The sequence below is a fragment of the Schistocerca cancellata genome, chromosome 7 (genome assembly GCF_023864275.1).
Source record: "Schistocerca cancellata isolate TAMUIC-IGC-003103 chromosome 7, iqSchCanc2.1, whole genome shotgun sequence".
Lineage (NCBI taxonomy): Eukaryota > Metazoa > Arthropoda > Insecta > Orthoptera > Acrididae > Schistocerca > Schistocerca cancellata.
In genome coordinates, this window is record NC_064632.1 from 410,027,750 (window position 1) to 410,055,162 (window position 27,413).

The following is a 27,413-nucleotide window of genomic DNA, read 5'->3' on the forward strand; positions in this document are numbered from 1 at the left end:
TCAGACCCCTCGCACACCTGTTCCCATTTGGACCTATCCTTATGCACTGCCCAGCTTGCTCATCGTCTCGAGTGGTCCGTTCTCTCTAACACACACTCGAGCGATCATTTCTCGTGTGTTATCCGTTTGCTGGCTCCCACCCCACCTGTGTACACACCCCAAGTGGCAGCTTATTAAGACCGGCTGGAGCCTTCACTTCTCCCTGGCGACCTTCGACGATTTCCCCAGTTGTGATGACAAAGTGGAATATCTTACAAACGTTATTCTTACACCCGCAGAACGTTCCATTCCTTACAGTTCCTCTGTATCATGCTGTGTCCTGGTCCCTTGGTGGACAGAGGTGAACCGCGACGCAATTCGCACGCGGAGTCGTAATCCCCGGATTTTTAAGTCATCCTACGATAGCAAACGGCATTCATTACAAACAGATGCGTGCACAGTGTCGTCGCATTCTTTGGGATAGCAAAAATGTTGGCTGGATTTCATTCACTACTTCTTTTTACAGTGCCACTCCCTCTTCCGTGGTGTGGGCCAACCTCCGACGGCTCCCTGGGACCAAGATACATTCCCCAATTTCCGGCCGGACAGTTGAAGACGATGTCATTGTGAACGTTATTGCTATCTTAAACACCTTAAGCCTCCATTTTGCTGAGATTTCGAGCACCTCCCACTATCACCCTGCCTTCCTCCATCAGAAGCTAGCGGAGAAGTCTTGGGCGATACCTATCTCTTCTCCGAATCATGAGTGCTACAATGGCGCCTTTACTATGAGATAGCTGCTGAACTAACGCTGTCCTTCGACGTGACTTTCTCCTCAGCAGATACGCATGACGTTTGTCTGCCATGTACGGGCACGCATTCTATGCATTCTTCTCTATTACATCGTGGAGTTCGCTTTAGGCTCTTGCTCCAGCTGCTTAACTTCACGCTACCTGCGACTTTCCCAGTCTATGTGACGCCTTCACCACCTTGGCTCCGTGCGGCGGCCCGTGTTCACCTTGGCCTTCATTTTCTTCCTAAGGACACTTCTCCAGCTTCGCTCTATCGCCTTCAGTTTCACGATCTTCGCGTACACTGATGGCTCTCGGACTGAGTGTGGTGTCGGGTGGGCCTTCGTCACTGGCGCCGACGTTTTTCGGTATCGGCTTCTGGAACACTGCTCAGTATTTACAGCAGAGCTCTTTGCCATGTATGAGGCCACGGAGTACATCTGGCGACACAGGCTTTTCAGTTGCGTCATCTGCTCACTCTTTCTCAGCGCCATTCAAAGTCTCCTACTACTGTCCATTGCAGTTGTACACCACCAGATCTGGAGTTCCTCCACAACAAAACACAGTGCAAAGAAGTACTGAAGCATAGGGGACAGCCCGCATCTCGTGGTCGTGCGGTAGCGTTCTCGCTTCCCACGCCCGGGTTCCCGGGTTCGATTCCCGGCGGGGTCAGGGATTTTCTCTGCCTCGTGATGGCTGGGTGTTGTGTGCTGTCCTTAGGTTAGTTAGGTTTAAGTAGTTCTAAGTTATAGGGGACTGATGACCATAGATGTTAAGTCCCATAGTGCTCAGAGCCATTTGAACCATTTGAACCATAGGGGACAGTTCAGAATTTAAGAAGTAATTACGAAGCAACCAAGCTGCTACTGGGATCGAGTACCTGCTGGCTCGAGTACCAATGCACTAGTATACTTTGGCTAATACTGTGTCGATCGTCTTTCTCAGTTTTATGGTAGACCTAGTGCACGGTCAATTTTCCCGTGTTCCAGAGCGAGGGGTAATGTGATTGTTGAGACGGCGGTCACGCTGGTGAGCGCAGCCATGGGCCGCGTGCTGGCGACCCTCAAGGCGGTGGCGACGCGCGCCGTGTTCGGCGGCCACGGGCTGCTCGCCATCTGGCAGGTGACCGTCTTCAAGCGCGACCCCCGCTTCTGGTACCTCTGCGCGCCCATCATCATGCTTGCCTTCGAGGGCGTCTTCACACTCACTATCAAAGAGTCGCAGGAGTGGAAGTGGTAAGACCTGCGTGTTGCGCTTCTAGTCCATCAGATTCTGAAGGAGAATTTAGCTTTCCTTCATAGCTGCCAACTACACGAGCTGAAACATAACGACCACCTACGTAACAGAATGGTGGTCCACTTTTGGAACGCAGTACATCAGCGTTTCTGTTACATGGACTCCACTATTCCTTGCGGGTATATGACAGCGAATTACAGGGTGATGGTTTGTAGGCGCGGAGCTTCGGCCCAGTAGCACCAAGACGTGTTCCATACGTTTCAGATCACGTAAAATTGGTGGCCAAGACATTCTGAGTTAACTGTCATTGTTCTGAAATCACAGTAACAAAGACCTGGAAGTGTGACAGGCAGTTATTCTGCTGGAAGGCGTCGTCGCTATCGGGGAAGATATCAAGCTTGAAGGGGTGCAGTTGATCCACAATTACGGTCATGTAGTCCACAGCTAATATCACCCCCCCCAGGGGGTCCACAACTCTTTTGTGGATACGTACATAGCGAGCACGGGACCCCGAGCTAATGTGGCCTTCCTTCCTTTCTGGGCTGCATACCTTCCCTTTCCGCATCCTTCCCCATCCCCTATCTTCGCCCCTCCTCCCCTCACCTCTGGCTCTTTCCTTCCGTTTCTCCCCATCTGGGAGTATGGTTTGTGCCTACGTCCGGAGACGGACGCTCTAAACTGTTACGAATTCCTTGCTTTCTATACTTGCAAGTCTTCGTCCTTCCTCTGTCCTTCTCTTTTCCTTCCCGCTTCTCTCTGCACTTTTCTCCGCTGCGGCGTTTGAGACCCCTCTTCTTTCCTTTCCCTTTCTCTTTTTTCCTCCCTGTGCGTGTCTGAAGGCCGACCCACGCACTTCCATGCGTAGCCTGTGACAGGGTAACGCGTAATTCCCCGCCCCGGGTAGACAGGTAGGACACGTACGTACCCCCTGGTAACGGCCAGGCCCAGGGAGGGGTGATTACCCGAGCTGATACCTTCCGAAAGTGCCGATTGGTCCCTCCGTCCGTTTGTCGGGAGGTGTGACCTGAGGTGTGAACAATCACCTAAGGCGGGAGTGCCCTCAGAGAGGGCCCCCACAAGGGAGGAGCGCGCCATCGGAGACGCCGGTAATCATGGGAGATTCTTCCGCAATGGTTTCCTCACCTTCCACTATGTCTGCTCACAAACGTAAGTATACTGAGTCTCAGCCACAGACGGTTCTTCCATCGTTGCCACAGTTCCTTGTTGTTTCTCGGTCTGACGAAGGTCACGACTTCTCCATGGTCAACCCTTTCATTATTCAGAAAGGTGTCGACGTAATTGCAGGTCCTGTAAAGTCTTGTTCCAGATTACGGAATGGCACCCTGTTGTTAGAAACAGTCAGTGCCCTCCAGGCACAAAAAATGCTGCGTACTTCTCTACTCCACACCTTCCCTGTCCGGGTGGAACCGCACCGTACCTTAAATTCCTCCCGTGGAGTCGTTTATACACGCTCCCTCGATGGATTGTCTGACGAAGAAATTCAGCACTACCTGTCTGACCAGGGCGTAACGGCTGTTCATAGAGTTATGAAAAGGGTTGACACGAACATCATTCCAACCCGCACTGTCTTCTTGACATTTGACAAAGTTCAACTCCCATCGAAAATCAAAGCAGGCTATGAGATAATTTCCTTTCGCCCTTATGTCCCAAACCCTACACGTTGCTATCGGTGTCAGCGGTTCAGTCACACCAGCCAGTCCTGTTCCAATCCGGCAAAATGTGTTACGTGTGGCAAGGATGCCCATGAGGGTGCTTGTCCACCTCCATCCCCTCGCTGCATCAACTGTATGGGTGACCACGCTGCTTCCTCTCGAGATTGCCCCGTTTTTAAGGACGAAAAGCTCATCCAGGAAATAAGGGTGAAGGAAAAGGTGTCGACCTTTGCTGCTCGAAAATTATTCGCCAGTCGCAAGCCCACCGTGCCTCAGACAGGAAAATACAGCACTGTCCTTGCTTCTCCTCGGCCAACAAAGGAGGCGGCCACGCAGACTTGCGACCTCACCTTTAGTGCCATGGTCGTCAGATCGGCCAGCGCAAAGATCGCCCGTTCAACCTCACCACTTTCGCCTGCCCACTCTATGGCTCACCCTTCATCGGGTTCTGCTAAATCTCGAGCCCAAAAGTCAGACACCAAGCCTTCCAAAAAAGAGCATACTCGTGAAGAGTTTTTACGTACCGCAACTTCCCAACCATCGGTTCCTCCTTCATCTAAACATCATACTTCTAAGAAGGCTACAAAGAAACACAGTTCCTCTCCTTCTCCGCCAAGGCGTGTCCCATCTACAGCACTACCTGGCAGAAATCGCCCTCGGCCGTCTTCTGTGTCGCCGAGGCGCACTGCTGGTGGCCGGCCAACCGGCCGATCGCTGGTGGCAGGAGCTGCTCCTGACCAACCTATGGATCAGGATCTTCTGCCTTCGGCTGAATGCCATTCCATGCTGTCGGTCGCTAGCTCCGAGCAGTCTTTGAGTTGACAGCAACTTTGATCACATTCCTCCATTTTCTGTTCACCCCATGTCCATTATCCACCGGAATATCAGCGGCATTCGAGCCAATAGGGATGAATTGTCGATCCTCTTACGATCCTACTCGCTGGTCATCTTCTGTCTTCAGGAAACAAAGCTGCATCCCCATGACCGCTTTGTTCTCCCTCATTTTCAGTCCATCCGATATGACCTCCCCTCTGTTGAAGGCACTCCAGCCCATGGAGGACTCATGATTCTTCTCCATGATACTCTCCATTATCACCCAATCTCCTTAAACACTTCCTTCCAAGCTGTCGCCGTCCGTCTTTCCATTTCCGGATACACGTTCTCTCTTTGTACTGTATACATTCCATCATCCACACCAATGGCACGAGCTGATCTCCTACATCTTCTTGGTCAGCTTCCACCCCCCTATTTGCTGGTTGGGGACTTCAATGCCCACCACTCGCTTTGGGGATCTCCACATCCTTGTCCACGTGGCTCACTATTGCTAGACGTCTTCCACCAAGCGGATCTCGTTTGCCTCAACACTGGGGTCCCTACATTTTTGTCTGCCTCCACGACAAATTTATCTCATTTGGACCTTGCGGTCGGTACTGTTCCGCTGGCTCGGCGCTTCGAATGGTTCGCCCTTGATGATACACACTCGAGTGACCACTTTCCATGTGTCCTTAGACTGCAGCCTCAACTGCCATATATGCGTCCGAGACGCTGGAAGTTTGTCCAGGCCGACTGGACACTTTTTTCGTCTCTAGCGACATTCGATGACCGTCACTTTCCCAGCGTTGACGATGAGGTCACACACGTTACCGACGTTATTCTTACAGCTGCGGAACGTTCAATACCACGCACCTCCGAATTGCCCCGGCGCCCCCCAGTTCCTTGGTGGAACGAGGCATGCCGTGACGCAATACGCGAGCGGCGACGTGCTCTCCGCGTTTTCCGCCACCATCCTACTTTGGCCAACTGTATCCGCTATAAGCAGTTTCGAGCGCGATGCCGTCGTGTCATCCGCGATAGCAAGAAGGCAAGCTGGAAATTTTTTATTAGCTCATTTAACACCTTCACTCCCTCCTCGGAAGTTTGGAGTCGGCTTCGACGGTTCTCAGGCGCACCTAGTTTCTCCCCGGTCTCAGGGCTCACTGTCGCGCATGATACATTAGTGGACCCCGTCGCAATTTCTAACTCATTGGGTCAGCACTTTGCTGAGATTTCGAGCTCTTCAAATTACCCGCCAGTGTTTCTCCCGAAGAAACATGCAGCGGAAGTGCGACCTCTTGCCTTCTCCTCTCAAAATCACGAAAGCTACAATACTGTTTTCTCCATGCGGGAACTCCAACATGCACTCTCTTCTTCTCGCTCCTCCGCCCCAGGACGGGATGGTATCCACGTCCAAATGTTGCTGCATTTATCAACCCATAGTCTGCGTTACCTCCTTCGCCTTTATAATCGAATTTGGACCGACAGTACTTTTCCCAGACGATGGCGGGAAGCTATCGTCGTTCCTGTTCCGAAACCTGGAAAGGACAAACATCTCCCCTCCAGCTATCGCCCCATTTCTCTCACGAGTAGTGTCTGTAAGGTTTTGGAGCGTAGGGTGAATTACCGTTTAGCTTGGTGGCTGGAATCCCGCAGACTTTTAACACCTGCCCAATGCGGATTCCGAAAGCATCGTTCTGCAGTTGACCATCTTGTTGCTCTCTCCACTTATATCACGAATAATTTTCTCCTGAAACGCCAAACAGTAGCAATATTTTTTGATCTGGAGAGAGCATACGATACCTGTTGGAGGACAGGTATCCTCCGCACACTGTTCTCTTGGGGCTTTCGAGGTCGGCTGCCCCTTTTTCTTCGCGAATTTATGGCAGAGCCCACATTTAGGGTGCGGGTGAACACTGCTCTCTCCCGTACTTTTTCCCAAGAAAACGGGGTACCCCAGGGCTCCGTGCTGAGTGTTGTACTGTTTGCCATTGCCATCAATCCCATTATGGATTGTCTCCTTCCTGATGTCTCGGGCTCCCTCTTTGTGGACGATTTTGCGATCTACTACAGCTCTCAACTGACCAGCCTTCTAGAACGACGTCTTCAAGGATGTCTCGATCGCCTCCATTCTTGGAGCATCGACACCGGCTTCCGTTTTTCTCCCAGTAAGACCGTTTGTGTCAATTTTTGGCGACGTAAGGAGTTTCTTCCGCCCTCCTTACATCTAGGTCCTGTCAACCTTCCGTTTTCTGACGTCGCTAGATTCTTGGGTCTTATGTTTGACAGAAAACTGTGCTGGTCCTCCCACGTTTCCTATCTTTCGGCTCGCTGTCTGCGATCCCTCAACACCCTCCGTGTCCTGAATGGTACCTCCTGGGGAGCGGACCGAGTGGTCCTCCTCCGCCTCTATCGCGCCTTAGTGCGCTCGAAATTGGACTATGGAAGCATTGTCTACTCCTCTGCTCGGCCGTCTATTCTTCGGCGTCTCGACTCTATCCACCACCGTGGATTACGTTTAGTGTCTGGAGCTTTTTACACCAGCCCTGTGGAAAGCCTTTATGCTGAGACTGCTGAATCTCTGCTGTCCAATCGGCGAGCAGTCCTTCTGAGTCGTTATGCTAGCCATCTGTCTTCCATGCCAGCTAATCCAGCCCATGACATTTTTTTCGACGCCTCCTTTGATGTAGGGTATGCAGGCCGCCCTTCCTCCCTACTACCACCGGGAGTCCGCTTCCGTCAATTGCTCCATTCTCTTTCCTTCCGCTTTCCTAAAACCTTCTTGACAACTTGGGGTACAGCACCGCCTTGGCTCCGTCCCCGGATCTGCCTGCTCAGAGACCTGTGTCGATTTCCGAAGGATGGTACCCCTTCACTTGTTTATTGTCGGGTATTTGCTGCTCTATGTGCACAAATGACGGACGCCACATTTATTTACACCGACGGCTCGAAAACATCGTTAGGTGTAGGGAGTGCCTATGTTGTTGGCGACACCCCAAATCACTTTCGGCTTCCCGACCAGTGTTCGGTTTATACTGCGGAGCTTTACGCTGTTCTCCAGGCTGTCCACTACATCCGCCGCCATCGGCAGATACAGTACGTTATCTGCTCCGATTCTCTCAGTTCTCTCCTCAGTCTCCAAGCTCTTTACCTTGTGCACCCTCTGGTCCACCGGATTCAGGACTGTCTGAGCTTGCTCCACCTGGGGGGCGTCTCGGTGGCGTTCCTCTGGCTCCCGGGACACGTTGGTATCTGCGGCAATGAGGCGGCCGATATTGCAGCCAAGGCTGCAGTCTCTCTTCTTCGGCCAGCTATTCAATATATTCCCTTCGCCGATCTACGGAGCGTTTTATGTCGTCGTGTTGTTCATTTATGGCACGCGCATTGGTCGACACTTCTCCAAAATAAGTTGCGGGACGTGAAAACTCTTCCTTGTGCTTGGACCTCTTCCTCCCGAGCGCGTCGTCGGGAGGAGGTAATTTTAACTAGACTCCGGATAGGGCACTGTCTTTTTAGCCACCGACATCTTTTAAGCGGCGATCCTCCCCCACTCTGTCCCCACTGCTCTCAGCTGTGGACGGTAAGACACCTTTCAATTGAGTGCCCCTATTTTAATCCGTTACGCGCCTGTCTACAGCTGTCGCCTGATATATCGTCAATTTTAGCAGATGACACGCGATCGGCCGATCGCGTTCTAGAGTTCATTCGTGCCAGTGAAATGACGTCAGTCATTTGAAGTTTTTTTTGGGATACCCAACCCCTTTCTGTAGTGGATTTTTAAGCCTTCCTTCTGCTTTTAGTTTCTCCAGTTTTATGACTTTCGTTCCAACTGCTGCTGGTTTCTATTTTAGGTTTTTTACTGTTTCTTAAGTCCCGGACCGGGCGCTAATGACCATAGCAGTTTTGCGCCCTAAAACCACAAAAAAAGCTAATATCACGTCGTTCACTGTCACATGTCTCACGGAAACCCAAGTGTCCCCCATAGCATAATACTGTGCCCACTGGCCTGCACTCCCGGTGGAGTGCATGTTTGGAGCAACCGTGCGCCTGGATGGAGGGACTGTGTGTGGACACGACTATCGACCTAGCACAACAAGAAAATCGATTCATCGGACCAGGAGACAGATTCCCATAGAGCCACGGACTAACCTGAATATTCCTGTGTCCACTGCAATCATAGTTATTAACGATTTGGTTGGGTCAATATGCGAACACGTAGGGGAAGTCTGTTGCGGAGCTCCATGGTCAAAAGTGAGAGCTGAGTGACGTGCTCAGAGACGCTTGAGGCTGTACGAGCATTATACTGTGTTATATCTGCCACATATCGCCTCCTATCCTACTTCACAGACGATGCAAGCCTCAGACTTCCATTTTCTGTCATGAGGCGTGAACCTGCATCGTCTTGTCGCCTACTCGTGGGTTCGCCGTCTTCCAAGCACTTCACATAGATGCACATGACAGTTGCACACGAACAGCCCACCTGCTTCACCGTTTCTGAGAAGCTCGTTTCCAGAGTCAGGCCGTAACACTCTGTCCTTTGCCAGATTCGCTAATGTCACTGGATTTTATGCCGTGTGAGGAAGTGGTAAGACTGAGTTAAGCTGAGAGTGATTCTTGCTGCTTGCTAAAATAACTTTTTCATTTAAACAAGTTCTGAGTATTTATTATTTCATAGAAAATAGCACAATTTAGAAATTTAAAAAAAGATTAATTTTTCCAGACCCAAACCATTACAAAATGGACAAACAATTTAGCTTGGTAACTACTCAACAAGAAAAATTTACTCAACACCGATATCCTTACGTAATAGTATGAAATTCCATTACAGTGAAAGCGCATGAAGTATCAGTGCTGCTTCGAAATAAAAAAAAATGATTAAAAAGACATATTCAAAGTTACACACAAAACAATTACGCAAGCAGCAATTCTACTTAAAGTCTTTAAGAGAACTTTTATAATAAAAAATACGGTCCAAATGAGCATCACATACAACCTGATAGTTAATAAGGAGCGGGTGGACTGCATACAAGATACCAAAAAATCAAATAGTCAGATTCAGCGGCCAAAAGAAAAATCATCTGAGAAACTTAGGGAGTCGAGAATTGACAGATATGGAGGATAGTTAGAAGGCAAGTACTGGTTTTATGCGTGCGTATGAGGCTGAATTCACTCGGTATACACAGCAGCGCGTACCACTTAACATCTACATACCTCCAGCACAAGAGAACAGCTCTGTCTAGTAACACAGTCGTACAGGCAATTCCGCTCTCTCCAGGTTCTGCTTCGGTAACAGCCAACCAAATGGCACTGCGTCCTGTCTCGTCGTATCGCAACTCTCCGGCCAACACCGTCTTCCTTGCAGCCGAGACGTGCAGTTACATCCAACGGCTGTTTCCACCACTGAGCTCTGGCCCTGGCAGATACTCACTCGCCGTCCTAAACTAGATTCCTCGTACTGTTAGCTGTTGCGCGAAGCTTCGCTCAGTGGTGCCTGTGTCGCGATGCACGCGGCGCAGCGCCACCACTGAGTTGCTCAACCACGTATGCTGCGCAAGGCGCGGGTTTTAACGCGTGGCGGCTGCGTGACGTCATGAGAGGGCACAGATTTCCCCATTCATGTCTGCTCCGCGTACATACTTGACCAGAAGCGAACACAACCTCTTCATCAGCTGCTCCGTGGACATACAGATTACATTTGCTGCTAATTCTATCAACCATATCATATAAAATGATAGATTACCTCCTACACGGGTTCACAGGTAGATGCCGTGTTTCTTGACTTCCGCAAGGCGTTTGATACAGTTCCCCACAGTCGTTTAATGAACAAAGTAAGAGCATATGGACTATCAGACCAATTGTGTGATTGGATTGAGGAGTTCCTAGATAACAGGACTCAGCATGTCATTCTCAATGGAGAGGAGTCTTCCGAAGTAAGAGTGATTTCAGGTGTGCCGCAGGGGAGTGTCATAGGACCGTTGCTATTCAGAATATACATAAATGACCTGGTGGATGACATCGGAAGTTCACTGAGGCTTTTTGCAGCAGATGATGCTGTGGTGTATCGAGAGGTTGTAACAATGGAAAATTGTACTGAAATGCAGGAGGATCTGCAGCGAATTGACGCATGGTGCAGGGAATGGCAATTGAATCTCAATGTAAACAAGTGTAATGTGCTGAGAATACACAGAAAGATAGATCCTTTATCATTTAGCTACAAAATAGCAGGTCAGCAACTGGAAGCAGTTAATACCATAAATTATCTGGGAGTACGCATTAGGAGTGATTTAAAATGGAATGATCATATAATGTTGATCGTCGGTAAAGCAGATGCCAGACTCAGATTCATTGGAAGAATCCTAAGGAAATGCAATCCGAAAACAAAGGAAGTAGGTTACAGTACGCTTGTTCGCCCACTGCTTGAATACTGCTCAGCAGTGTGAGATCCGTACCAGATAGGGTTGATAGAAGATCCAACGGAGAGCAGCGCGCTTCGTTACAGGATCATTTAGTAATCGCGAAAGCGTTACGGAGATGATAGATAAACTCCAGTGGAAGACTCTGCAGGAGAGACGCTCAGTAGCTCGGTACGGGCTTTTGTCAAAGTTTCGAGAACATACCTTCACCGAAGAGTCAAGCAGTATATTGCTCCCTCCTACGTATATCTCGCGAAGAGACCACGAGGATAAAATCAGAGAGATTAGAGCCCACACAGAGGCATACCGACAATCCTTCTTTCCACGAACAATACGAGACTGGAATAGAAGGGAGAACCGATAGAGGTACTGAAGGTACCCTCCGCCACACACCGTCAGGTGGCTGGCGGGGTATGGATGTAGATGTAGATGTAAATATGAAGTTACAAGGCTACTGGAAAAATCAACTGTCACTCACATTGGAAACGTCATGTAATAAGTTTCTGAACTCGTCAGGGCCCTGCCTATTTCTAATGGTTAGAGGACCCTGGCATTCAGATGAATAAGTTACTTCACTGGTTGTGGAATCATGGTGTTTCATCTGGTAAATATGAGATTTACTGAGGCAATGTGCAAATTGACCAAAAACATATTAATTGCGAGATTATAACAACTTTACAATGTTTTTGCATGAATAGAGTAAAACAGTGATGAGGAAAAGAATGATTATTAGGATCGCCACCCACACGATGCTGGACAATTACGGTTGAATTGACGCCTGGGCACACAAAGGGCACAAGTGGTGTATTCAACCGTGATATAAAACTTAGTAATTAGATAAATAAAATTACCAAAAAGGCTATATGAAAATCAACACGACATACGTACAGTATCAAGAAATAAACAATCAGAAAGATCAGCACCAGACACATGAACTTCAACAACGAAACGAAACATGAGTGGTCATCTGAGAACGGGAAAAGATTCATTTTGGAACAAATACTAAACAGACGAATACACGCATACAGGTGTGTGAAGTATGTAGATCAAATTATGAATAAGTTGAAAGCAGAAGACTGAAATGGAGTGCCCCTTTTACTTTGTAGCGATTTCCAAAGTTGGAGTCCGCAGCTCGTGGTCGTGCGGTAGCGTTCTCGCTTCCCACGCCCGGGTTCCCGGGCTCGATTCCCGGCGAGGTCAGGGATTTTCTCTGCCTCGTTATGACTGGGTGTTGTGTGATGTCCTTAGGTTAGTTACGTGTAAGTAGTTCTAAGTTCTAGGGGACTGATGACCATAGATGTTAAGTCCCATAGTGCTCAGAGCCATCCAAAGTTGGAGGGTGTCATTGCAAACACGGTCTTGCCGTGGCTGCCACTGAGGTAGCTGCTGACGAGTCGACGTGCGCCGTGCTGCCGCCATGTGGGCCAGTGTGGTGTGGTTGCTGGCTTTGGCAGATACGGGTCTGCGGACCTCATCTTCCTGACGACCGGTAGCGGCACGGAAAAAAATCTCTAAGGCCCGAGTACATTCTAAGTAAAATTTCGAAGAGTTTGGCAGAGAACCGAAGTCAAGAAAACTACGGACAGTGGTTATCCATCAGTTGCGTCCAAATCCAGGATTCCATGCTAGAATGCCTCTGTAATTTCTGACAGAGTTCCTTCGGATCTCGAGAAGGCTGCCCGCACAATCTTTCTAGCCAATCCCAGATGGGCCTACGTGCTTCTCCAAGGAGGGACCTGGAAATCGGCTCGCTAGGTTCCACCAACAAGGTAAAGATGTCAGCACCAATGAGACTCCTGCTTACGGAAACGAGAACAGTGTATAACATTGTCAGTCGGATTAGCACCTATATTTTAGGTGTTCCGAGTACTACGTTTTGTCTGTGTGGTTTATGACTTTTTTACGCGAGGGAATTGTGGGCAGAATGTTCTCATTACTGCATGTGTAGCCTGTAGAGAACTTGTAGCCGAGTGGCCGTAGAGGAGATGGTGGAGAACACGCTCAAAGAGCACACTGACAAAATTTCAGGCAAAGGCATCTTCAAAAAAAGAAAAGCAAATGAAAGCAACATTTGTGATAAGGTCAATAGAAAATCAGAACTACACTACAAACTGTGTTGTATCGCTTGCGCTCATTTGCATGCCCCTACGATGCTTAAGTCCGGTCTCTGCTGGCCTAGAGAGAAGAGAAGTATTGTTTTGGCCTGATCAGCAAACTGATGCCCTTCGCACTGAAATCTGCCGGGATTATCAGGGCTTTGATAGTGAAGTTTCCCACGTTCTGATAATCAGAATGCCAGACCATGTAGTTAGCATATATTCGTGGATGCGTCAGAACATTACAGCTACTGCAGAGCGCCCCTCCTCGCCCACAGTGCGCCGTTTTCTGCTGCTGCCTTAATCCAGGTGAAAGAGTAAAATGCTGCTGCATCGGCATAGCGTTGTTAAATAATAATCACAGCGTCCTTTTCTCAGGTGAACCATCGTTTGTGGTATATTTTGTGATAGTTGATTCCAATTGAGTAGTGTTGGGCCTAACAGTATATTCATGTAAACAAAGTGAGGCTGCGTTGTAAAAGGGATTAATTCAGGGGAGAATTTGTATAGCTTTCACCCCAATGTATGCTTTGCCAAGAAAACGTCATTTATTTTCTGATTTGTTTTTGGCTTTTTTGTGTAAGATTTATCAGTTCGTTGTAGTTATAAAAGGACTAATAAAACTTATCATTACTTTGTAAACTTAAATACGCCACTCTTCTCATTCATATCCCCTCAACTATTCAATGTTTCTATTTTATTTTGGTGGTACATGGGTACACCAGCAATTTAATATTCAATCTTATTGAATTAATTTCATTATTAATTTTAGTTCTGAAAGTGTCTGCAGTCACGTACAACAAAAGAACCACAAGTAAATTAATTAATTTCATGTACAACAGTTAAGAGTGTGGCTCACGATTTGAAGGATAGTGTGGCTCACGATTTGAAGGTTAGTGTGGCTCACGATTTGAAGGTTAGTAAGAAGATAATACTTTCCTTTACATAAAGATAATAACATTTAGCATCACTCAGACATATAATTATGCTTAGAGATAGTGAAGGCTTGCAGAACTACCATCTCTGGCGGCAACAGTGTCTAGAAATCCTGTTTAACTTTGTGTGGATGAGAGATACAGATACGCCGTGGAATTTGTACGAGAGTTCATCAGTCTTAGTGGTAGTGGCCGGCAACCCGTTGTTTTCAGTGGGTGAAAGATGTAGAGAACATGCTCCCAGGGCAGTAGTCAAAATAGGCTCTGTATGGAGGTAGATCAAGACTGTATGAGTATCGTGCGGTATCCTTGAGTTGCCTAGTTGAAAGAAATCCCGGAGACCTCGAAGAAAGGGCACAGCCGCCAGCCTTAACACATCAAATGTGCTGAGATCGTTTGACGATGACGAATGCACTGTGGCGACATTCCTTCTCCTCGGAGGCGCTGAACGCGGATACATCTGTTGTGAAGCTGCTAGCAAGCCAGAGCCGGTGTGTAGAGAGGACTTGTGTCCAGCCCTGTCGATGAGTGCATTGCTTTCGGCGCTACTGTCTCTCTGCTTACGCATTGAGGGAAGCTGCGACAATGGTCACTGAGCTGACAGTTTGTGGTGCTCCAAACTCACTCCACTGTATGGGTGGGTAGTTGTCTTGTTACGAAAGACGCTATTTCCTGGATCGGGGTACGTGACATGGGTCTGCGACTCTGCACGGTTGAGTGAAAAATGTCTGTCCTCTAAATTACTAGTCGCTTGGTGCTGTTGATAGCCTGAATGACGATGAGTATCCATGTGTTCCACATTCACTTGACAGTCGTGAGCTCAGGGCCAACGTCAACAGCCACATCGCGGCACGATAAATCAGTCTCGATAGGCCACGATCCTGTGGCTGTCGAATTCTGACAGTTACTGTAGAATGGCTTCTTCTTACACGAGACATTACACAGTCTTATTAAACACTTAAGATTCAAATGCGGTCCCTGAATGGGAAGTCTGCCGCGTGAGAAACTCTTTTCGCGAGGCGCTATTGCAAAAAATTCGATCCGTAGATGGATTGATGGGGTTAAAGGAACAAAACTGTAAGGTCATCGGACTCTGTCCATTGTGTGTGCCAACTGCGCGCAGCGTACGCACTTACTGCTCCCGATGAACCCAATGTGTACGAGACTCGAGAAAACCTAAAGATGGAAGCGCGCAGACGTGCAAGAGAGGTAAAAGGGTGAAGGTGGGAGAGTTACTCCGCCCAGAAAGCAGCTGGCGGTCCCTAGCACACCTCACGCGAAGGGAGACACACCCTCTTCATTCGACAGGTACTTCCACACTCTCCATTGTCACAATAAAACTAGCAATATGAACAACATGATAGTGTCTCAGGAAAGAGAATAACGTCAGCAGAATTTAAAAGATGGGAATGGCAGGAGCCAGGCTAGACCACTGAGCAGGGGCAGCAAAGTGCCCCTCAGGTTGGAGCAGGCGACTGGACTTCCCTTCAGTCCCTTAACCAGCCAACGAGGCCAATGTACCCTACGTCGCTGAGACGAGTAGAAGTGAGAGGGGGTAAAACGCAAAACCAGTTCAGCCACATTAGCGTCATCCGCTAGCACTAGAAGCAGCATGTCAACAAGTTTGTTTCGCCTGACATGGTTCGGAAGGACATGGGCTACAATTAGACGGGCATCACACTGACAGTGGGTTGGATCCTCAGGTCGGAGAATGTGGCCATTGCTCAGACAAGTGTAGTCAATGCGAAGTTTACAGAATCACGAAGGGAAGTCTGATATACGGCCGTGGTGCTCCTCATGGTTCGCAGTTTATTCGTAGGACCCAGGGCACACTAATCCATGTTACAAGCCTCCATCAACTGACGGGATACAGTCGATCAAGGAAATGGAAATTTAGAGAAGTTGCCAAGATGGCCACTTCACCTACATTGACGCGTTTAACACCTTGACAGAACTTTCGCCGGCCGGTGTGGCCGTGCGGGTCTAGGCGCTTCAGTCTGGAACCGCGTGACCGCTACGGTCGCAGGTTCGAATCCTGCCTGGGGCATGGGTGTGTGTGATGTCCTTAGGTTAGTTAGGTTTAAGTAGTTCTAAGTTCTAGGGGACTGATGACCTCAGATGTTAAGTCCCATAGTGCTCAGAGCCATTTGAACCATTTGACAGAACTTTCCTACTAAAGTAGGATTATGAAGTCAAGCTATGACACTTCAAACTCAGTTTTATTAGGAAGGCATAAGTGACATCCCCTTTCAATTATGAATACACGAAGTGACCACTTCCCTTACATCAGAATAACTACAATCCACAAAAATATTCCAGTTTGGACGAGCAGCACAGCACAGCAGAGGGCTTCACGAGGTGAATGTGCTCTCCAGGGAGAATAAATTGATAGCAGTCAGTTGTTCAGTGACTTCAGCTGTATTTGAACATTGAAGTGCATCAGTGGTAACAGATGAAAATTTGTGTCGGACTGTGATTCGTACCCGGATCTCCCGCTTAACGTGAGCAGTCGCCTTAACCACCTCGGCCAGCAAAGCTCGCTTCTCATCCGATCCAAATTTCCAGTCTGTTACACGCTACTAACGTAGCGTCCTCTTGTACACACACTCGCCATTTCGGGTTCCTGCAGTAATAATGTGTATAGGCATTTCCCACGTGACAGTGGCACCTCATAGCTCTCGGCACCCCGATAGCCACTTTACCAGTCATGGCCACATTGCCAGCTCTTCCCAACTCACATCTGCTGTGAAAGACTTTAAAAGAAACACTTCTAGGGCAGCCACAAGTTAAACTGCTAGCACTTCCACTCTGGCCGTTCCTCAGCTTTGGGCAGGTGTTCGAAACCGCCGGCAGGATGTGTAGTGGTGGCGATTTGTTGGCAGGTTCTGCCCGTCGGTGTTCCTGTACCTGGCGGGCACTGTGCCCTCCATCTGGCTGCTCGAGCTGCACAGGATGGCCCGAAGGCAACAGGCACCGGCACTCAACATCAGCGCCATCGCCGTCGGGGACCTGGACAAACTGTTTGGGGTAAGGCAACTTCTGCACTTCAAGGTAACTTTTGTAGCAACAATAGGCGTTGAAGTGTCTGTGGGTTGTGGGGGCGCAAGTATGGTTTAGTAATCACCACAACTTATTGTCAAACAAGACTGAAATCTGGCACGAATTCCTTTATACGCCAGAAATGTCTCTAATATTGAGAAACATTAAGTTGGGTGATGCAGAGGGAATTAGATTAGGAAATGAGACACTTAAGGTAGTAAAGGAGGTTTGCTATTTGGGGAGCAAAATAATTGATGATGGTCGAAATAGAGAGGATATAAAATGTAGACTGGCAATGGCAAGGAAAGCGATTCTGAAAAAGAGAAATTTATCATCGAGTATAGACTTCAGTGTCAGGAAGTCGTTTCAGAAAGTATTTGTATGGAGTGTAGCCATGTATGGAAGTGAAACATGGACGATAAATAGTTTGGACATGAAGAGAATAGAAGCTTTCGAAATGTGGTGCTACAGAAGAATGCTGAAGATTAGATGTGTAGATCACATAACTAATGAGGAGGTATTGAATAGAATTGGGGAGAAGAGGAGTTTGTGGCACAACTTCACTAGAAGGGATCAGTTGGTAGGACATGTTCTGACGCATCAAGGTATCACCAATTTAGTTTTGGAGGGCAGCGTGGAGGGTAAAAATCTTAGAGGGAGACCAAGAGATGAATACACTAAGCAGATTCAGAAGGATGTAATGTGCAGTAGGTACTGTGAGATGAAGCAGCTTACACAGGATAGAGTAGCATGGAGAGCTGCATCAAAGCAGTCTCTGGACTGAAGACCATAACAACAACATTAAGAAACAAAAAATTAAAAATAAAATACGTTCAAAGAGTACACTGACAAAATTTCAGGCAAAGACATCTTCAAAAAAAGAAAAGCAAATGAAAGCAACATTTGTGATTACGTCAATAGAAAATCAGAACTACACTACAAATTGTGCTGTATCGGTTGCGCTCATTTGCATGCCCCTACGATGCTTACGGCCGGTCTCTGCTGGCCTAGAGAGAAGAGAAGCACCCACATGGAAATTAATGATAGGAACAGTAATGTTAGACAACAGAAACGTCTTGCAGGATGAACATTGAGGTGGCCCAATCAAACATGACAATATGGGTACCACACCACGCACATACACATATGACTGGGAGGAGGGATCATCTAGTCTATAACGGAAACAGTTGGTCACTATACGGATCACGTTTATTCTTGTAAAGTAGAACACACAAATTACCCAACTGAACTTCAAATACTTGGACGAGGGGATCTAATGGTGAACTGTAACAATGGTGCAGGTGGGTGGGCGCTATAAATGTGAAGTTACACGGATAACGCACGAATACGACCAGTCACTGAAAGCATGGTAACTAAATTACAGGAACACCGAAAAAGAGGGGTCGAATACCAGTGAGATCGACAGAGCGCATATTAAAAGCAAACTAGCTTGCTCCGAAGTATTAAAACCGCGTAAATGGCTAGCGAATGGCGTGAAGTAATACCGTATCCACAGGGAATTGCCGATTGCAAACGACGGCGCATCTTACCACACTCGTAGTGCAATACGGAAGGCGGTGGCAGTAGCTGCTGGAGGCCCTGAGCTCAGCTCCATCCCTGTCCAAAGTACTTAAATGGAAAGACCTTTCTGTGCGACCACGAGTCCCGTCTCATCAGTCGTCCAGCGACGAGTCTTTCCTCTGCATCTTACAGCGGCATGAGTTTAATCTCACCGCCTAGCGTGAAGTTTTTACACTACAAAAGCCTAACATAAAGTGCTCTGAAACTTGGCTGCTTGTTAGTCAGAGCAGTAACTCACCGACCAATAAAGGGAGGAAGTGAGAGTTCCGTCCAATAAATAAGAGTAGTAAAACAATATTTTACTCCTTCAGATTTTTACTGTTTTTAACTAAACGTGCTCTGAAGTGGGAAGGAGGGCAGAAAGTCTCTCCCACTAGATGGCACAATTTTAAAAAGGACCTACAACAAGCCTGACATTTACGTAAGGCAGAGGAATTAAGAGTTCCTCGAAATCATTACGGTAAGAACCAACCAGAACGCTTGATTGAGTATTTAAACCGAACGTTATTTTGAGGCGGTGTGGCGAAAATTCACACGGTCGTCTAGGAATTGAAACCTGGCTAGAGATCTACCTTGCTGAAAGGCTTCTGTGAAGAATTACATGTATTTTTCAACAGAAGGCAAGAGTCGCAAATCCTGCATGGAGTGACGGAACCGAATGCTTTTTCGTCTACTTGTCACTGCCACCTCGCCTCGGCTTCGAAACATTTTTATGGTAGCGAACTCTTAAAATGATCCTTATCTATCGCTTGTCAGCCCATAGGCTTCCCGTGAGCAGTCCCACCGTACTAAAAGAGAAGTCAGTGGTAAACAACAAAAGTAACAGCTCCTGGAGGCACTAAATCCAGATTGCAATTCCGATACACACCGTCAGTAATATAGTTGTATGATCAAGGAAAATGAACATAAAATATTCTAAAATATTTTTTGAAAGATATAACCGCTATTTGACTGTACAACATGTTTTATTCTACAGTCTAGATTTCGGCCTTAGCCATATTAAAGTGTCCATAAATTCCTGTTTAGGGAAAGTTTGCTCCTGAACGACAAGTACGTAATTTTATTTGCTATTGTTAATTTGTTGTTCATCTCCCACCGCTGCATGTTGGATAACACGTGGTCTGCGTTTTCCTCATCTTCCGTCTGGAAGCTCTAGATAGTCAAGATACCAACAGTGTAAGTTGCATTCCATTCCCTTCATAACTCTCAGGTAGTACGAGGTGCATTCAAATTCTAAGGCCTCCGATTTTTTTTCTAATTAACTACTCACCCGAAATTGATGAAACTGGCGTTACTTCTCGACGTAATCGCCCGGCAGACGTACACATTTTTCACAACGCTGACGCCATGATTCCATGGCAGCGGCGAAGGCTTCTTTAGGAGTCTGTTTCGACCACTGGAAAATAGCTGAGGCAATAGCAGCACGGCTGGTGAATGTGCGGCCACAGTGAGTGTCTTTCATTGTTGGAAAAAGCAAAAAGTCACTAGGAGCCAGGTCAGGTGAGTAGGGAGCATGAGAAATCACTTTAAAGTTGTTGTCACGAAGAAACTGTTGTGTAACGTTAGCTCGATGTGCGGGTGCGTTGTCTTGGTGAAACAGCACACGCGCAGCCCTTCCCGGACATTTTTGTTGCAGTGCAGGAAGGAATTTGTTCTTCAAAACATTTTCGTAGGATGCACCTGTTACGGTACTGCCCTTGGGAACGCAATGGGTAAGGATTACGCCCTCGCTGTCCCAGAACATGGACACCATGATTTTCTCAGCACTGGCGGTTACCCGAAATTTTTTTGGTGGCGGTGAATCTGTGTGCTTCCATTGAGCTGACTGGCGCTTTGTTTCTGGATTGAAAAATGGCATCCACGTCTCATCCATTGTCACAACCGACGAAAAGAAAGTCCCATTCATGCTGTCGTTGCGCGTCAACATTGCTTGGCAACATGCCACACGGACAGCCATGTGGTCGTCCGTCAGCATTCGTGGCACCTACCTGGATGACACTTTTCACATTTTCAGGTCGTCATGCAGGATTGTGTGCACAGAATCCAGAGAAATGCCAACTCTGGAGGCGATCTGTTCAACAGCCATTCGGCGATCCCCCAAAACGATTCTCTCCACTTTCTCGATCATGTCGTCAGACCGGCTCATGCGAGCCCGAGGTTGTTTCGGTTTGTTGTCACACGATGTTCTGCCTTCATTAAACTGTCGCACCCACAAACGCACTTTCGACACATCCGTAACTCCATCACCACATGTCTCCTTCAACTGTCGATGAATTTCAATTGGTTTCACATCATGCAAATTCAGAAAACGAATGATTGCACGCTGTTCAAGTAAGGAAACCGTCGCCATTTTAAGTATTTAAAACAGTTCTCATTCTCGCCGCTGGCGGTAAAATTCCATCTGCCGTACGGTGCTGCCATCTCTGGGACACATTGACAATGAACGCGGCCTCATTTTAAAACAATGCGCATGTTTCTATCTCTTTCCAGTCTGGAGAAAAAAAATCGGAGGCCTTAGAAGTTTAATGCACCTCGTAGTTCTAACAGCGAATCCGCTATCAGGTCCCAAAACATTGATACACGTATCGAGGTTTGTGTGTAGCCCTTAGTGATCTCTTCTATTGTCCTGTGGCGCCCAGCAAGCTTTTACAGTTTGGAACCCTTACACCAATCCGTGAAACTTAAGCCATTTTCGGATTCTGAGACTTGGGCGATTTAAAATCGGGATCACCGTAGATGATATGCGCCTGCCATGTCCATCTTAATTGCAGCACAACGTTAATTGTTTGCCCTGTGTACAAGTAGGAGAGCCTGAGTAATGGAGTCATCTATCTACTTACCTTTGCAGAAGCCAGACAAACATGTGCCGAGAACCTAGAGCTCATTGAGCTCCTGAACTTTCGCTAATGTATTTGTTAAACATGGTCTATTGCTGTTCGGCTCTACGGAAACTAGGCCTTGGTTTGTAATAAATGCATGTGTAGATTTCCATGTTTCTGGCACACTGCCCTGCCTTAATACGTCATCCAGTAGATGTGTTATGAATGGCGCTGAGATTAGAGCTACTTTTTCTATCACTTCTTAATAGACACTGAGCCCGGTGCTTCGTCGCGTTTTAGCGTGGCTATCGCTACCGCTACTACATCTTGAGCAAACTGGAGTGCACATTCTTGATAATACAGTTCGACTTGCCGCGCGGGATTAGCCGAGCGGTCTAGGGCGCTGCAGTCATGGACTGTCCGGCCGGTCCCGGCGGAGGTTCGAGTCCTCATTTAGGCATGGGTGTGTTTGTGTTTCTCCTTAGGATAATTTAGGTTAAGTAGTGTATAAGCTTAGGGACTTGATGACCATAGTAGTTAAGCCCCATAAGATTTCACACACACATTTTTACAGTTCGAATTCAATAGCAAACGGAGCATTAAATGATGGTCATTGGCGAAACACTGTTCAGGAATTATTCGGCGGAGTTCCTTGCTGTTATTTCGTTCCATCGGTCTTGGGAAGAACGGACAGGTCGACGAGGGTATTAAATTTGTCAAAAAGAACCTTTTGCAGCTGATCCGAGAAGTGTTCCAGTTCTTATTCAGAAAGCGCTCCCAATATGCTTTTTATAGTGTCGCAGATCTTGTTTCACAACATTCGTTTACTGTTTAGATTTATCTCTCTTTTGTTCCTTCTTAGTGAGCGCAGGTAGTTCCTGCTTGCGTTACGGACTTCCGTGAGCAACTGTCAGCTCCCAATTTCAAGGTGTCTTAGGGATGGCTACATATGACGTCTTTCGATGTGATTTTCCTGCGCCAGCTGAGAGAGCTCTGTAAGAGCTTGCGCTCCGGGGTCTATGTTCTCAGGTAAACAGTCTAGGTTGAAAGAAGCTATTTCGGCATTAAGCGCCTTCCATTTTGCTCTTTTTAAATCCCAAGCTTCCAGTTACATATCGACTTCACTATTTCTAGAGATTTCAGCTACAATTCTGATGGACGGTAGTAGTCATAGATTACTTAACCTCACAAGATATAAAATTATTAGTAGCTGCTCAATTTTCCAGGGAGATGTCTATATTTGTCTCTGCATTGGCACTGTACGATCTCTGCACCGCTACTCTTCGAAAACCTGCTAGGCTACATACATCAACTCTTACAGCATTACATCCGGTTCGGCTGTCGTCCTGCTAGTATGACAAAGCGCGCGCTTTGCGTTCGCGTTGACGCCCATTCCAACTGTGATAGGCAGCATGACTGTACACTGCTGTAGCTCTTACTCTCACAACGTACAAATCAATCATGTGCGAATACTGCATAGGTAGGAAATAATCCAGGTGCATTGAGGAGTGCACATTTCTACTGTCACAGCATGCTAATCGCTTAATTGCGTGAATTCAATGACTACGATGACACTGATGATTGCTGTCTTGACATTCTGGTGCCCAACAATTGTGGTAAGGTGTTTAGGGAAGGGCAGAAGTTTCGAATTCGTCGTGTACGGTTCCTGGAATAGTACAGCATCGACACTCCGTTCCTCTACGACCTTTCGCGGCTCACTCATTACCGATACTCAGTGCGTAACGTTGATCTGCAGAAATACAAGCTAATTCTGCTAGGCGTATCTTGTATGGACACAGAAGCTAGGGGAATGTAGGGTGGGGTCGAAATAGTCTTCTCAAAATCTGTACACCTCTTCGCGATATAAGACTGTATTCTTGTGTGTGAAGACGTGCCTGAGTAAATTGCACAGGTCTTTAGTATCTGTAGGTAGACTAGCTTAGCGCTGGATGCTTCGCTCTCGTTTGCGAAGTAATTGCATCAAAAATAATTTTATGGACATATATCAGGCCTAATAAAAGATTTATTTACTATTATTGAGTCGTTTCTTCGTCTATGCAATTCTAACAAAGTCAATTTGATATGGTGACTGTTAACAGCAATTTTTGATTTAGTTCACAAATTGCAACACCCTTCCCTACTTTTCATGTTAATTAAGGCTTCTAAAAGAAAAGCTTTTTCGAAATGTACTTCAGACCAAAATGCGATTCTGGTAGCTGGAATCCAAGGTTTTCGTTATCATGGCTAATGCGTTCTTGTGGTGATACTTCCATAGAAGCTTCCATCCCGTAATACATATTTCTTTATATCTGACAAACAAATGAAATATTAATTTTCATGGATTTAGCCTTTTTTTAGTATAACGAAATACCTTCTTAAAAGTTTTCAACCCTATTTCATCCACTTGTTGTAGTTTTTCCAAAAACAGTAAACCACGTATCTTTTTATTTCTAACAGAGATGCCAGTTACAAATTTTCATAGATTTAACTTTGAAAAGGCTTTCATAATGAGTAATTTCAAAAATTAATTTCATGAGTAATTTCATTTTCCCTATTTCACGCCCTTATGGGTTGAATTTCCAAAGACAGCGAAATGTGTATTTTTTTTACTTCTAACTGAGAAGCTAAATACAAATTTTCATAGTTTTAGCTTGAAAAATGCCTGCATAATATTTCCATAGAAAGTTTCATCCTCCATTTCACCCACATAGGGGTTTAATTTCCATAAACAGTGAACTCGTATTCTTTTTATATCTAACAGAGGTGCGAAGTGCAAATTTTCATAGAATTAATTTTGAAAAGACTTTCATAACGAATAATTTCATAAAAGGTCTTATTCCCTATTTCGAACTTTGGGGGTTGAATGTCGACAAACAGTGGAACACGTCTTTTTTTATCTATAATCGATAATCCAAAATTAAATTTTAATAGACTTAGCTTTAGGAATGTTTTCATAATGAAACCTTTTCATAAAAAAATTCACCCCTTAGTCGACACCCTTAGGAAATGAATTTCCAGGAAACACTAAAACAGATTTTTTTATTTGCAACCAGGAAGTCAAATACCAGTTTTCGTAGATGTAGCTTTAAAATGTATTTTTTATCGAGGATTTATTTTTTAAAAACCTTTATTCACTGTTTTACCCTCATAGGAGTTACATTTCCAAAAATGGTGAAACACATGTTTATTTCTGATCTAGAAACCAAGTACCAAATTTGGAAGATCTAACTTCAAAATGTTCTTAATACCAACATTTGCAAAAAACCTTTCGTCCCCCATTTCACCTCTTTGGGAGTGATATTTCAAAACATTCGTTCTTAAGCGACGCCTACAGTAAAAATTCAACATCGTCTGAAGTTTCTATCCTTAGTGGTTTGGGCTAGTCAGTGAATGAGTCGGTCAGTCAGTCAGGACATTGCCTTTTATATGTAGAGATTGTTGCATCAACTGCCTCTGGCGCTGTAAAAGTAATTCTCCTTTTAGGTGTGCAAGACTTGTTAAAACTTATGGCTGCTTGGAGAATTAAAGAATCCTCTAACCTACTCAGCTGATACTGTGTTCCGTATTTCCGTACACGTGGTTTGGGTTCTTTGATGGCGGACAAACAGTTCTGTTAAAATTTTGCATTCGCAAGATGGGGAGTGCTTTATATCTCTACTGCGCTAAGGGTTCACCAGTCGCGGACGTGATCACCATTTGTTTGTAGGCTCTGTTGGTACAGGAGCTGGAGGCATCTGGTACTTATAATCCGATAACCAGATTACTAGTTGCTGAGTCTGCAACCGAACAGCTGGAAATGTGACATCAGTCCATTTGTTGACGCACGCTGTCGTCAGAAAAAATGGTCCATGCAGCCGGTGTTGTTTCTGATGCTTCAGTTGAATCAGATGGTACTGTGTCGCTGATTTCTACGTAAAGGACACAATTTATCAGGATGGGCGTGTAGTAATCATTGAGGTGCCACCATGTGTGAAGTTAACTTTGCCACGTTACAGTAACGAATTTGATATTTTGGGCCTTGGGATGGAAGGTTTTGCGTCATGTTTATTAAAAACTCACTCTGAAATATGACAACTGTCGTAGTACTTTAACTCTTATAAGTTACTCAAGCTTTTTCGTTTAACGCAAACAGAAGCTCATCCTGAAAAAAATTGCCCATTTGAAAGCTTTCTTCTTCAGCTACTGAACTGTCTATTGTTTGTAGAATTCATTGTTTCTGCAGCCCGTTAGAGCAGTCATTGTTTAGAGCAGATGTCATCAGTGACAGACATTATTTTGAGTATGCAGAGGATGCAGGGTACCAATTGCTCGTGCCACGCAAGGTGACTTACGTGTCTTGCGTGTGTGCATGGTTTCAAATCTACAGCACGTGAAAATTATTTGTGCCAAATTAAAAAATTTGCGGATTATTGAATACTTCCACAATCATTCCCAACTGTTTCTTTTTCTAGGAGGAATTCGTAAGGGGCACATACTTGTTTCCGTCATGTGAACATAGTTTTCCCTATGTAAGGCATGGAATGCACTACGGTTTCTCACCACGCTACATTTGGTGACAAGAGCGATTTTACTACCATCGGTCATGACCCAGTTTAATAGGCATTTTGTATTTGGTCACATTGGCCAGTAACTAAAATTTTTTATCTTACCAATCGCAAAAAGTATTTACAGCTTCGTTGTCCATACCCTAGACAAATATTGAAACATAAATATACATATGTATTAAATTATAAACCTTAAACGCTTCACATAGCCACATAAAAATGCATCAAATTATCTCTTAGATCTTAAGCGCTCCATATAGCCCAAGTGCAAGAAGCGCAGTGGAGCGGTTATAAAGAAACATCTGGTGACCATAAAATTAAACCTTGAATCATGATAGAGCTCTCATATACTTGGGCACCATCTGTATATACTCTCGGCGCTATCAGCGCATAAAACATTTAAAAGGAACGGCTGGGGGCTCCTTCCGTAAAGAAACGTTTCATTTGATTTCACCACTTTAAAATATAAATAATGAACAAGAAAGAAACAAAGCTAATTTTAATTAAAATAGAGCAGCAGTAGGAAAAATTTTGCCATCGTAAACGAAACCCTCACTTGTACTAGATAGTGTTACACTTACATAGTTCAACAAGAAACTCTCACAGTAGAAGAGAACACTAACGTGATGCAATACTCGACACGAACATGACCAAAAAGATACCACCTACAAGGACAGCGCCATAATGGACAGGACAGCTTAAAACGACGTCGCTCGTACACCGACGAACCACACTGCCTCCTAAGTAATGTCAATCAAAACTGAACAATTACTGCCCGGGACGTCGCTTGAACACTGTTAGCCACACTCTAGGTACGGGTCAGCCTGCTGTACCAGTACGGAGCAGTACATGGCGGCAAGCAAATGACAGATGGCCCGTACTCGTTGCCAGAGGCTCGACACTGCTGATGCGGCTCAGTTATCGCACCTCGGTGAGGTCGTATTTATGCTGGCTAATCTCCAACGCACTCCAATCTTTCTCGTTCACAGGCAAATTGTGACTGAGGCCCCGCACTAATTGACACTGCTCCACTTTCACTTTCACTTTCACCTTGGCCACAGGCAACACTCGCCAAGGTGCGCCAAGCCCCTCTAATATCGATAGCTGCGAGTTTCCTAGAACGGCTGACTTTTACTGATCGTTTTCTCCACAGTGGAATCAAACCTGTTTTTTCTACTGTACAAGATTTGGAGAGTTGCGGCCGGGATTTTTTTCCGTTACATCGTTGTCACTATGCAGGCTCCAAATAAAAATTCATAACGGCGTCTGCTCGACTTCCCTTCACTCGGCAATGTAGATACAAGATGACGCAAAAGCAGCGTTGATAAAAAAATATCTAATATCTACAATTACTGAGTCCGCGTAACTATACAGGGCTATTACAAATGATTGAAGCGATTTCATAAATTAACTGTAGCTCCATTCATTGACATATGGTCACGACACACTACAGATACGTAGAAAAACTCATAAAGTTTTGTTCGGCTGAAGCTG

General features: G+C 46.1%; 1 protein-coding gene across 1 annotated transcript in view; it reads left to right on the forward strand.

Annotated features, from left to right (window-relative positions):
* Window positions 1–1,811: 1,811 nt before the first annotated feature.
* LOC126092801 (transmembrane protein 26) overlaps window positions 1,812–27,413 on the forward strand; it is a 102,998-nt gene continuing 77,396 nt past the window's right edge. The window contains exons 1-2 of the mRNA XM_049908529.1: window positions 1,812–2,005; window positions 16,819–16,963. Of these exons, the coding sequence (XP_049764486.1) occupies window positions 1,812–2,005; window positions 16,819–16,963 (339 nt within the window). The remainder of the gene's footprint in view (window positions 2,006–16,818; window positions 16,964–27,413) is intronic.